Source organism: Coloeus monedula (assembly GCF_965178545.1).
Source record: "Coloeus monedula genome assembly, chromosome: 3".
Taxonomy (NCBI): domain Eukaryota; kingdom Metazoa; phylum Chordata; class Aves; order Passeriformes; family Corvidae; genus Coloeus; species Coloeus monedula.
The window spans coordinates 115,188,766-115,202,232 of record NC_138783.1 but is presented as its reverse complement, the minus strand read 5'-3'; the positions used below and the strand labels follow the sequence as shown (position 1 = coordinate 115,202,232).

The 13,467-nt window shown below is 46.6% G+C and overlaps 1 protein-coding gene across 2 annotated transcripts in view; it reads left to right on the top strand.

Annotated features, from left to right (window-relative positions):
• Positions 1-3,745: 3,745 nt before the first annotated feature.
• Positions 3,746-13,467, top strand: part of ABCG1 (ATP binding cassette subfamily G member 1) — a gene marked incomplete at both ends in the record, with an annotated part of 46,023 nt that continues 36,301 nt past the window's right edge. For both annotated transcript variants that reach the window (XM_082278089.1, XM_082278088.1), the window contains 2 exons: positions 3,746-3,787; positions 6,718-6,961. In XM_082278089.1, coding sequence (XP_082134215.1) covers positions 3,746-3,787; positions 6,718-6,961 — 286 coding nt within the window. The remainder of the gene's footprint in view (positions 3,788-6,717; positions 6,962-13,467) is intronic.

Genomic DNA, 13,467 nt, shown 5'->3' with positions numbered 1-13,467 from the left:
AAAATTAATTATTCTCTGCCTCTAAAGCACTGAATTGTTTTCCCCTTCCCTGTTCTCTCCTTTCCTCTTGTCCCTTTTTCTCCAGTGGAGACTCACAGCTGCCAGAAAGCCAGGGGCTCAGAATCAAACCGTATTTTTTTTCTGCCTCACCTTTCAGCCTTTCAAACTTGTATTCTTTCCACTTTTTATTTCCCTAAACCTACAGAAATAACTGGGGCAGGGACTAAGAAGACAGGAAACATACTCCAGAAGCGATCCAAACCAGTATGTGTTTTCAAATGGCAAAATGATGCTCTGTCCACAGCAAACTGTTGTTGGGATTTAATTCCAGCAAATAATTGCATGAGCGTTTCACAGTGAGCAGTTTGGTTTTGCTCTCAGCTTGACTCTTTAGGAATATTTATCCTGAAATATTTTCCAGAAAACTCCTTAAACTCTGCCCTGAGCAGCTTAAATTAACGGCAAACTGCAAATTACTAAAGCTGAGGTATGGTTTTAATGACAATTCCATCTAAAATATTTTGCCTTTTCCCGTTCTAACTTTCCCTTTCTCATCTGCCTCCTCCACACTTCTCGCTGGGCTTTTCCCACATGTTGTATCCCAGCAGTGAAGTCCACAGCGGCCTTTGCATTTCCCAAGGCTGCAGCACTTCCATAGAGGAACTCGTTCTTGCAGAGACACCAGAGCTGCCAGTGCTGCACTAAAATGCCTCCCGTGCCTCTGCTGTTCCTCTGCCCTCTCTTGCCGTTGGTGCATTTCCACTTTTCCCTGCCCTTCCCAGTGCATTTCTGCTTGCAGTGTTCTTTTTCCTTCCTGTGGGCTGCACCAGTCTACACTCTGTAATGCTTATCCTGCTGGAAAGCCTGGAAGCTACTACTATTTCCTCATCTATTTTAGGAGTCAGATTTTTGTCCCTGCCTGCCTGTCCTCACCTTCACTTGTAACTTCCCTTTTTTTTTTTGTCCTCGATTTTTTTTTAACACGGTTTTATATCTCTTTTTTTTTTTTTTTTTCCCTTCACACACAGTTGTGTTCTTGATCTCTTTTGTCTGCAGGGACCAGGGGATCACCTGTAAAGTTAATGGAAGAGTTAATGAGGGAATGTAGGAATGCAGGAGACGGCTATTTTTAGCGTGCTTCATCTTATGTAATCTTTTTTTTTTCCTCCCCTGTGTGGTATCAAAATAGATACCAAAATACCAAATAGAACTCGGTTTCTGATAAACCTGTTTTAAGTCTCAGTGTTTTACAAGAAGCCCCTGTAGATACTGATACTGCAGCCACCATGATAAAAATAAATGCTGTGGATCTGGTCATGTACATTTGCTCAGGAAAAACTCACGTGGAAGGCAGCACCTTGGTACCACAAACTTGTTACGGACAGAGCTGAAACTTTGGTTTGTGCAGCAGATTTCAGTTTTTGTACATTTCAGTTTCGCTCCAGCCTTTATGTTGCTTTCCTTGCTTCTCTCTGAACCTTTAGGAAGTTAAAACAGAGGATAGCAAACATCGTGCTGGGTCTGTATCACACATTCACTAGGATCAGGGTATGGCTTCCTCTCTCTCTGTGTCTAGTTCCCCTTCAGAGTTAAAATGATGTTTTTAAGTATTTTGGTTTACCCTGTAAGTGCCTTAAACATACACATCAGTATTTCACAGCCCTTTTCAGGTCCTGTATGGAGATGATGAAGCTTTCACAATGTTCTAAGTGTAAATACAAGAGACAAGCTTGAATAAATTTTGGGTGCTACAGACACATGCTCCAAATCAAGTTAGCTAAAACCCTGGGATCCTCACTGGAAGAATGTGTCATAATTTCTCTTTATTCCTAATATTAGGAGATAATTGTCTTTAAAATGTCTACTCAAACACAGTTTAAGCCTTCAGTGAGGACTTCTGGATGGGCCCATCCAAGTTTGGTGTGGTATTCTCCAGCAGGTAGCTATTTCTTCCCTAATAAATGAGTTATGAGTAAATAACTTTCTGCAACATCTAAGGACTGAATCCAAGACTGAGCTTAGAGAGTCTCCACACTATTCCTTGACAATGGGTTGCAGTGCATGATAAATTTTGCATGTTTCCAAGGGGGAATCTTTCCTCATGGAAGAGATTCCTACTGAGGGTTGTTATTAGCACATTCAGGAGAGACAATCACATGAGGAAATCCTTGAGCCAAGAACAGCTGTGGGCTGGGAGAGCATCGGGCAGACATTTGGTAGAAGCCAACCCTGTGCTTAAGCGCTTGTTTGCACATGTAGCATGCATCTCCCTCTTGTCAGGAAGGAGGATACTGCAGGGCAGGGACCCCATCTGACCTGGCACAGATGTTCTGTGCAGCAGTTCCCTCCCTGCAGCGCTGCGCTGCCTGTGGTAAACACCCCTCCACAGCTCTGCAGGGATAAAATACTTACTTGCCTCCCAGGGGCTTTGTGAAGCTTATCCCGTGTCTGTACAATGCTACACGAGTTCCAGCCACGGTGGGAAGCTCCCTGATTAGAAGATTCCTCTCAGATTATGAGCTCCTGTATAAATGTTTGGTAGTTGCTTTGAATCCAGTTCTCAGATTCCTGCTATATTTTATCCCCTCTTTCTGCTGCTTCCAGAGGAATTGAGAGGGAGCCTCAGCACACACCTAAAACAGTCCCAGCAGGTATGGGAACGCTCAGATGGCTGGTGGGTTTTTCAGCATCTGGCTTCTTGGCAAACTGGTCAGGCAGAGCCTTCTGTCCCCAGGTAGCACAGGGAATAAATCTAACTCGAAGGCTAGACATGGATCAAGATTGAAGCCAGCAGTGCAGCACAGCCCCAATGCCATGTGAACACCACCCACTGCCTTTCATGTGCAGGACCTCAGTGTCAGCAGGGAGGTGTCAGAGGATGAACCAAGCTCTGCTCCATGGTGCCCAGAAACAGGACAAGAGGAATGGGCAGGAACTGATGCCCAGGAAGTTCCACCTGAACATGAGGAAGAGCTTCTGTCCCGTACAGAGACCGAGCACTGAACAGATTGTCCAGAAAGGGTATGGAGTCTCCCTCTTTGGAGATATTCCAGAACCATCTGGACACAATCCTGTGCCGTGTGCTCTGCGATGACCCTGCTTGAGCAGGGAGGTGGGACCAGGTGATCCACTGTGGTCTCTTCCAGCCTGACCATTCAGCGATTTAGTGATTGTGTGACCTCGCTGAAATTCAGGTCTTTGCTGTGAGGAGTAAATGAATGGAGAATGTAACTCAGTGACAAGTTTTCTTTCTCTCCATTCCTGACTACAATGGCTTGCTCATAAATCGGTGGGTAGCAGTCCCAGGGCCAGAAGAGCCGTCTCGTCCTCGTGAAGGCGGGATGGCAAGAGGCGAAATTAGATGGTGCTTCTACTCTCCGTTTCCTCAGGGAATGCCTCCGGAAGACCATCAGGAAGCCCATCCCTGCCCGGAGCGTGGGGACAGTGCTGGCAGCCCCTCTCATGACGTCCCGGCGAGCGACCTTCGGTGCCCCAGTCCCCGGGACAAGCATCTGCCGCGTGTTTCGGCAGAGCCACGGCCACCAGCGGGTTGGGGACACGCTGCCCACCTTCCCCAGTGCCGAGGGGTGCCCCAACCCCGCCGCTCCCCCTATCCCCGGAGGGGTGGGCCGGGGCGGGGGCGGCCCCAGCTGCATCCCTGCCCGCCCGCCTCCCGCAGCCAGTCGGGGCGGAGAGGCGGCACTCGAGGGCTCCTCCGCCAGCAGCCGGGCGGGCAGCGGTGCACATGGCATGTCTGATGGCGGCTTTCTCCCTGGGCAGCGCTTTGGTAAGGAGCGCCCTGCCTTCCCTCCCTGGGGCCGCGGCGAGCGCCGGGCGGGGGGCGAGGTGCGGGGCTGGGGGATGGAGATGGAGATGGAGCGAGGGCTCCGCGGGGAGCTCCCGAGACGCTTCCCGAGGGAAAAGCAGGGTCGGAGGGTGCGTCCGGGGCTACGTCCCGCCGCGGGGTGCAGGATGGAGGATGAGGGATGCGAGATGCGGGGTGAGGGATGCGAGTGTGCGAGCGGCCGGCGGCGCACGGCGGGACTTGACCGCTAGTTACCTCTGTCTGTAGCTAAGGCGGGGGGATTATCGCCGAGCATGCTCCCTGCGCCGCTGCGCCCCGCCGGCTTCCCAGCGGATTTGCGGAGGGACCGTAACCTTTGCATAACACCCGGGGCCGGCGGGGGACGGAGCGGGCAGAGCCCGCAGGACCCTCCTGCTGCTGCGACCGTGCGGGCGCTGCCGTCCCCGCCGGGCGCCGGGAGCGGCCCGGCTCCTCCGCGGCTCCATCAAACTACATGGGAAATACCCCAAACTGTCCAAAAGCAGCCGAGAGGTGAGCGCGGTGCTGCGGAGCGGCCGCTCGCGGTGCCCGGCGCGCAGGGCTCGGTGCGGGCACAGCTCGGCGTGCGGGGCTGGGCATCACTGCGGGGTGGCAGCGGAGAAGAGAGGGGGCCGCGGGTGTTGGGGCCTCCGGAGGGGGTTCAGGTGTGTCTGTGCCTTACACACGGCTTGGGTAAGTCCGTGGCTGTCGTAGCCACGGGGTTGCCCGGCTTTTTCCAAGCGAAGGTGATCCCAAGAGCGGGAGGCGTTTGGAGCGTGCCAGGTGCTCCGGGGGGATCCTCACCCGTAGCAGGTGGTCCCTGGAGGAGGCAGGTGTGTGAACAGGCAGCTCGGTGCACAGAGTGACTGAAATTGTTTAATGTCCCGGTAACAAAAGTCGTTGGCTTCATGCTTTCAGATAATTGAGTAGTCAGAGGCAAGGATCTTGTCCAAAGGGTATTTCTTTTTGAATCGATCTAAACTGGAGAAGCTCTGACTGTCACCTGAATAATCAAGGTGACCTGCTCATTGAGAGTTAGAGTTTGGCTATTCCCTCCGATGTGCGAAGGTGCTCAGTGGTTCCTCGGAACAAAACAGATGATGAGTGCCATAGTAAGCCTTGAAAACATTCAGGGAAGAATATTGTTAACTCACCTTCTCTTAGGTTTTAGGGAAGTTCCCCTGCCTTAATGTTGAGTTCTAAGATGTTTCACATTACTCTTGTTATGTTCAAATTACATACCATGGCAGTCAACTATTTAAGAATTTGACAGTAAGTGTTACTGGATACCAGACCTCTAAGTAAGTAGAGAGCACGATTAAAATCTCTTCCCTGAGAAAATGTGGTGAGCAGAGCTGCTTTTTTTCCCAGAACTTGGGGCTTGTGCACGAAGAATCTGAATACACCAGCTATGGAGTGGTTATGCAGGAGTACTTTTTTTTCATCAGTGATTATGTAGGACTGTGGTTTTCTTTAATGTTTTTGCCAGCATTCATGACAAATGACTGATCTGAGCTGTGCTGCTGTTATAGCAAAAATGGGAAGACCAGGAACCATGAGAGAGAGGATGGAAGTGGCACAGGGAAGAGGGGGCAGTGTCACTTCTTATCTGAATTGGACAAATGGAGGGAAACAGTGGCAGGACCCGCAGCTCTGTTTGCATTCATGCATTGAAAAGTAGTGCAGCACATCTGCTTTCCAAGAGATAACTTTGTATATCCTTGGGCAGATGCGTTAGCGTGGAAAGCCTGGCACTTAAGCCATCTACAGAAGTCCTTTCCTATACGAATCTGCATTAAAAATACGAAATTTCCTAATAGACAACTGTGCAGATGTTCAGCTCTGCTTATGACATCCACCAAACAGATGACAGCCAACAGCCTCTGAACTGTTCAAAATTCTGTTTAGCTGAAGAAAATTCATTACTGTTTTTTCTTTTGAGCTTACACACATCCTGTTCATATTGGTGCAAGGCACCTGTGCTGGTAAAAGGAATGGAAAAAAAATCCAGATTTTGTATGCATAATTTAAAAAAAGAAGAGGAAGGCTGTTGTCATGGTCAGGGGAGAAGGGGAAGGAGATGTAGTCCAAAAAGTGCCAAGTGGAATTGCACCGAATGCTGTGATAGGCAAATATAGCAAGAGGTATGGCTGTGAGCACAGAACTTTGACCTTACAGTGTCAGTGGTGCAAGAACTGGAGCAGGGTTTGTATGTTTATGGAGCTGATAAGATTGCCATTAGTTACCACTATTGAGCATGGAAAGAACTCAAGGATTTTGGGTGCAAAGCATTGTGCTTTCCTAAAAGACCTCCAGAAAAACCTTTTTTTTACTTTTACTGTTGTCCCAGGTTTCGAAGTCTCCAGAACTGTCAGTGCAGGAGAAAGGGAGGCAGGGAACAGTATATTTCAAAATTCTCAGAAATATCATTTCACCTTTACAGAAGCATAGGCTGATCCAGAGGAACGAGAGCTTTTGGACATTTTGAGTGGCTGTCTTTTGAAATGTCTGCACAAGTAATTGTTCAGCCAGCTCCCTTCCCCCTTCAGCTCTGTCCCAAGCTCTGGAATCAGAGTAACGAGAACCAAATTCCTGAAGTGCATGAGAAACCAAATACAATGGGGACTAAACTTATAAATATATTAATCTGGTGCAAGATCTGAAAGGAAAACTAGTGCTAAAGGGACTGTATGTGCTGCAAGAGCTCTTTAACCTCTTTTGTCAAGGCTCAGGCAGAATGAACAGAAGATTGCTTTATTTTACTCCTCTTCCACCTTTCAGCACATTACGGTGCCAGATTCTTGCATTGTCTACAGAATAATTCCTCTGATGCAGAAGGCTTTGCAACATGTTCCTAAACAAAAGTCTGTGAACTTTCTGCACTTCCCCTGCAGGGTGGCAGCAGTTCTGGTTGCACCATGGCCGAGCCAAAGTCCGTGTGTGTTTCGGTGGACGAGGTGGTCTCCAATGGCACAGACACCCAGGACATTCGACTCATGAATGGACACCTAAAAAAAGTGGACAATGCTCTGACAGAAGCTCACAGGTTCTCCTACCTGCCCCGTAGGCCAGCTGTGAACATCGAGTTTAAAGAACTGTCCTACTCTATCCAGGAAGGGCCATGGTGGAGAAAGAAAGGTGAGGAAAACAAGGTTTCATCCACGAGAAGCTGTAGATGCAGTAGTTCATACAACTGCTTATTTCTGCCTCCCAATTCTTAAGTATTTGATGTAAATATAGTATTGTTGTGCTGCCAAATATCTGTCCTGTGATCCTGCCTGTCTACAGTTTATTGTTGAGGGTGGGTAGAGCATGCAGGAGTTTAAAGATGGGGGTGGGGGAAATGAGGAGGCTTTGTTTTTTACTCCTGCAGTTGGCTGTTTTGTGAAATGGTTGTTTTTTCAGTACTCTTTCAGAACAGTGAGTATCTCAGAATTTCAGAAGGCATTAGACACCAGGATAAAAATTCTTTTCTTTAAAGGCTGTGTTTGGAAAGAAGTGCTGTGAGCTACAGGTCTCTCTGCAGCTTGGATGGGTCTCTCTAAGCTTATAATTTCTTTGATGAAATCACTGGCTCTTGCTGGGACTGAATCCTGTGGTTTAGTCAAGGACCAGGATGCTCTTTGGGTAGCTCCTTTGCTGGTACACACTGCAAAGAGTTCACAGCCTGCAACACAGGCCATACCAAAAGGTATTGGGCACTTCTTAAGGAAAGAGAAGTGTTGGGAGTAAGAACTCTCAACTCTCTTTTTTATATAGTCTTGGCTGATTCCAGTTCTGAAAGGTGGCTCTGTCCTTTCTCCTCTGCTTGGCATCTATTCCTTTAATACCTTCATTTGCTTTGTGTAACCGTGTGTTTCCTAGAGAGTTTTGGGGGTTTTTTGGGTGTGTGTGACTAGTCCTCTCTGAAAGGAAAACTAGGTCGTGCAGTAAATTCCTGCCAGCGAAAAGAAGTATGCCCAAGGGAAAATATTGAAATCTTCAGGAGGATTCTGTGTACTAAATGATATAATTGCTCTTCCTTGAGGAATTCTCTCTCAGTAATGTAAATTTGTATGGTTGTGTGCTTTAGATCTTTTATGAGATAAGGCCCTGCCAGTGCAGCGCTCACCTGAGCCGAACTTGATACCTGCACTGGCTCTGAAACTGTAAGTCCACTGGCTTAAAGGTTCCACTTGAAATTGTTTCACCAAGTAGTTGGCTGCTGTCTGTAAATTGTGTTATTATCACAACACCAAGGCTTCAGTAGTCTAAAAATGTGTGGTATGAAAAGAACTGGAGCTGTTGCCATGAAAGTGCTACTGTATGTGGACAGGCTGTGCATACAATTGAAAGATCTGCAGATTTCATGCTTTAATGGGCTTTTCAACATCAAAACTGAATGTGGACACACTGGCCTTCTTTTAATTATTTGCTAGAATTGCATGGAGCCACATTGTCCATAGGAGAACAACTTGGTTTGGCAGCAACTTTGGTACATTCAAAATTATTCTTTATCTTATCAGAACAAACACAAAACATTGAAGGTTTTTTGTCCTCCAAGAAATGGAGCTATGTCAAAATGTCTCATCTAAGATTTAGAAGCTTGAGATTTCTAACTGGATCTCTTTCTCACTGGCCAGAAGTGATTGAGGGGTTCTATACCAAAAACCTCTGTTCACATTTACTGACGTGCCTGGGTGACTTGGCTTGAACAAAACAATGTCCTGGCAAAAATGTCCTGCAGCTGAAAATGACCTGTGGAGGGATTTAGCTCTGGGGTATGGCTATGACTTGCTGTGACATTTGGATTTGAAAGAGGAGATTGAACTTTCCTGGCTGCCTGTTTGCAGGGGTTCAGATCCTCCTCACCTGGTCCCACACCTTGTGTCATTCCTGGGACCACCAAGGACAGCCTTGGAGTGGCTGAGCTGCTGTCTGCCAGCAGCACTTGGTTCTCTTCTGCTTGCCAAGGACCTATAACAGACCTGGGAGGTCTGCACTCAGTGCCAAGTGAGTGTGAGCCAAAGAGTGCTCTCACAGCCAGGAAGGTGAATCACACCGTGTGATTGAGGCCATGGCCAGCTGGAGGCAAGTCATTATCCTTCTCTTCATCAGTAAGAGCACAGCTGGAATATTAGATCGGTTTTGGGTGCCTCATACCAACAGAGATACTAGGAAGCTGGAAAGGGTCTGACAAAGGGGTAAAAAATTGTTCAGGGGACCTACAAAGAGCAGCTGAGGAGTCTGGGCTCATTCAGTGTAGTGAGGGGGAAGCTGGGGGATGGTCTCACTCTGGCATACAGCTGCCTAGAGGGTAGTTACCCTCTAGTAGAGGAGCCAAACTCCTGCCAGTGGTGCCAGGTGATACCTAACGAGAGCCCATGGCCACACACTGCAGTTTGGGTGGCTTATGGTGGACCCCAGGAAATAAATACCTGTTCCCCAGGTGCAGCTCTGGGATGTGTCACCCAGGGACAGTGGGGCTTTCTCCATGACCGGGGAGTGTGGAAGATTTGGCTGAGCAGCTGATCTGATCTGGAGTTGGTGATTGTCTTGCTTTGAGTCGAAGGCTGGCCCAAGTGACCTCTGAAGGTCTCTTGCTTCAGTGTTTCAGTGAGTTGCTGGTCAGATCACGGAAACCAAACTTTCCTCACAGCCACATTCCCTGCCCCAGAGACTGGCTCAATATATTGGTTTTAACAGAAAAGATTTTCCATTAGAGAAATGAAAAACCAAATTGCCTGAATAGTCTCCAATGAAGGCAGGAACCAAACAATTCAGATTCTTTGAATGTTTTAGCGGTTCTGCAAGTAGAATTTCATTTTGTGTGTAATTTGGGGTATCTCTGTTTAAACCTGATGGATTTGTAGCTGAGTGCATTACATGTAAAACTATTCTGACTGCCTTATACTGATTTCTGCTCCAGTGGGAAACTGGGACTTTGCAGTGCCCAAGAGAAGGGCAATGTTGTGCCTCCAAACACTGGTGGTGGCTGCAGTTCAGCACTCCTTGTGGATACCCTGTGCTAAAAGTCTCTTTCATTGCTGTAATATGAAATACTTGAATTCACTTTTTATGAGAAGAGTAGCGGAAAACATGCTGGGGAAAAAAAAGAAAGGAGATGTCTCTCAGTTCACATTGTTCTTGGGTGCTGGTTGTGGTAAGAAGCGATAAGGGATGCTGTTTCAAAAATACGCCTTTTAAATTAATGGTGTTTCTATTCTGAAATGGAGCTTGAAAAAGAAAATCTACTATTTCTACATCATTCTCTACGACTGTAATGAATTAGTTAAAACCTTTCAAGACTGTTGGATCACAAAGGCAGAAAGTATAGTTTCCTTGCAAAGACAATTTGTGCCAGCATGTTGGAGAGGAATTCAACTGAAGAGCAATTCCCTTCAGTTAAAATGGCATTGCAAAATAATGTTAAGGTTAGGTTGTAAATTAGCAGAAGGAGGAATAATTAGTAGTGCTGCCATTGTGTTCTGTACTTAGCTTGATTGTTCAGACAATGCAACTCATGGTATGTCATGTCTTTTACTTTTCATTAAAAGCCCAAAGAAAGGTGAATTTGTATTGCTTGTCAACAACAAAGAAGCTAAATAAGACATAGTAGACTTCAAATTGGAATTTTTCATTGATTTTTGTCTCAGCCTTAAACTGCCTAATTAAACTATTAAATATAATTTTCTCTTTAAATATAAGGAGGGGCATTTTGATTCTAAGTTTTATATGACAAATGCTTCTCTCCTTATGAGGCTTTATCAAATTCGTAGCAGAGATTGGTGTGACTCTGGAGTTGATTAATTCCTGGTGTAGTTTCCCCTGAGGTCAGTGGGATTAACGGGGAAGGAATATGGCAGGCCAGTCCTTGATCAAAGCAGCTGTATCTGACCCATTCCATTCTGTAGGAGTTGTTGCCAAAATGGGAATTTTGAAGAGGTTAAAGAGATACAAGTTTCAGAAGGTCTCAGTCGACTTTGGCCTTTTCCCTATAAAGCTTCTAGGGAATTGGTCAACGGGTAGAAACAACTGTTCCTTCAGTTTCGAAGTAAAGAGATTTTTGAGTGACTTGTGAGGTTAAGGATCTTCCAGAACTGAAAATGTGTCTCCGTCTTTGAATCCAGTCTATGTTTGAGCATGTCCTGGGGGTTTTCTGTGGGTCAGCAAGGTTCAAGATTTCAGAAAGCCCCAGGACTCCTGGAGGAACTGTTGTGAGGTTAACATGGACTGGCAAAGCTGGAAAAAGGGAACTTCAGCACACATAGAAATAATAGGGCTGCTTAGTCCCAGGATAGTTCCCCTTTCTTTTAGGATGAAGGACCCAGATAGCTTGGAGGGAAAGAGAAAGAGGAGAGTCCTGTGTTAGATCCAGTGTGGATCCTTAAATGTGAAAAAGCAAGATCTGCGGAGTTTAGAACAGAACGTGGCCGAAGTTTCACTGCCTTGTCACAAAGCCATTTATCTAAGGTTAGAGAAAGAGATGAAAGTGGGTCTTATCTTGGCTTCTGAGCTGTGTGTTTAAACTGCAGTTTGAAATGTAAATCACAGAAACACAGAGATTGGTTTTACCAGTTCATAGAAAGATTATAGATGTGTAGGTTTTCGTACTAGGACTGCCTGAAAACTGTTCGCAAGAGGATTTGTTAGAAAAGCCAGTGCCTCAGGATTCTGCCATTTCTGTTAAAAGCACCATGAAATAATCTGAATTGTGGTTTGGGGATGAATTATGTATAGTCTCCTATACAAAGGGGGCATGAAAAGTGCTTTGGAGCTTTCTGTCTAGGTCAAAGTCATTCAGCTTTACTTTAAAAAGATATATATATATACATTCTGTATATCCATGAAAAGACATTAGCTCTATTCTTTCTAGGTGGCTTTGCTATAATATAGGATGGAAATAGAAATATTCTGCCTATTTGATGGAGTGCATCCAGCAAGAAAGTAGTGATAAATTTGCTTTCAAAACACAACAACTCAGGGATTGCTTTTGCTTTTTTTTTTTTTTTCTTTCCTCTCACACTTCTCAGTATTCATGGTTAATTAGGCAGCGTTTTAGTTGGAAATTTCTCCGTTGTTATTTTTAGGACTGTAATGAGTCATTTGTGCCGCGTTCGAGTGTGAGTTCTGGTAGGATTTGGTCTCTAGTAACCTCTGAGGGAACGTGCTCCGGCCGGGCAGAATGCAGCCGGGGATTTTCGTGGAGTGGCTTAGGAGCAGTACAGAAATTCATGCTCAGCAGAAAACGCGGTATTTCTTGCTATTTTGGGTTTGTTCTGATGGCTCAGACATTTGGAAACAAACCGGAGAGGTGCTGTCTTTGCTGTCAAGGTTGTTGCTCCGCAGCTTTGAGCGGCAGCAGCGGGAGGAGAGGAAGGAAGGACCGGGCTCATTCCGGGGGGCTCCGAGGTGTCCGATGGGGAACGTGGAGTCTTTGGCAGGTTCTTTGGTATTCATGAAAGGCGAAAAGTGGCCGTCACAGCCCGAGATAGTGTCATCAGAACAGCGCGATCCCTGCCTTCCAGCTCCGAGGGCTGTATATTATGTTAATACCGTTCTCTGCAAAAGATGGAAACTTCAGCCGCTGTCAAACCATCAGCAGAGATTTAAACAGGCTGGGCTTTGCTCATTCTCGGTGCTGTCTTAGGAATTAGTTCTGGTACACACGCTCGCACAGACCCGTTTCTTTTATTTAGTTGGCCGCCCTTTCTTTCTTCCTTTCTTTTTTTTTTTGGCAGCATCCTTTCTACGACTTCATTTAAAAGATTCCCCCCCCCCCCACACTCCCCCTTCTCCCATCCCTTCCGGAGACATCCAAATGACACAGAGGAGGGGAGGATTTGGCCTGAGCGCCGTGCTGATCCGTGCTGGGGAGCCGGGGCAGGTGCAGTGCGGTGGAGGTGCCGCATGCCCGCCCGGCGCGGTTACTCGCGGCCGATGCACTGCAGTAACCCGGCGGGATGCGCTCCTGCCTGGTTGGCTGCTCCAGGCTCTGTTGCTAAGATGGGAAGGAGGGAGGGAAAGATGCAGAGCAGGAATGAGCAAAACCCACTTTCCGCGAGAGGTTTTAGTTTGTTGGGTTTGCTTTTTTTTTTTTTTAGTTTTTAGGTTTCTTCCCCCCCCCCCCCCCCCTCGCCTCTCTCTGACAGATGGGTTGCATTGTTCTCGACCATTTTTTGCCTGCTTTGTCTGAGAGCGTGTTTTCATCTCGGAGAGGAGGATGTGTGCGAATTAAGATCCATGTGTTAGGAAGAATAAACAAGTTAGGCCGGTTGCAACCAACTGCGATGCTGGTAAAAGGTTCTTTTTAGGCAAATATGGTAAAAGGTTCTTTTTAGGCAAATACTGTGTAGATTCGTTGGCAGCAGCTTAAAATGTTGGCAAAATCAATAAAAATGAGACATGATTTTTTAGCAGAGGGCTTCTAAGCACATGTTTTAACCTTGATAAAATCCGTGCAGTTTTTCTTTCAACACTTCGGCTGTGTCAAGATGGTAAAAATATACTGAGTAGTCACTGTTTCTGGAATAGTTCACAGTGTTTCATTAAGTGATAAATAACTCCCAGTGTCCTTTTGCATGTGTTCCATAAAACAGAGGTTATTGGGAACAGGTCTTGGTCAGCCCCTTTGTCTGATCCTTCTACTGTTTCCCAGCTGAGTA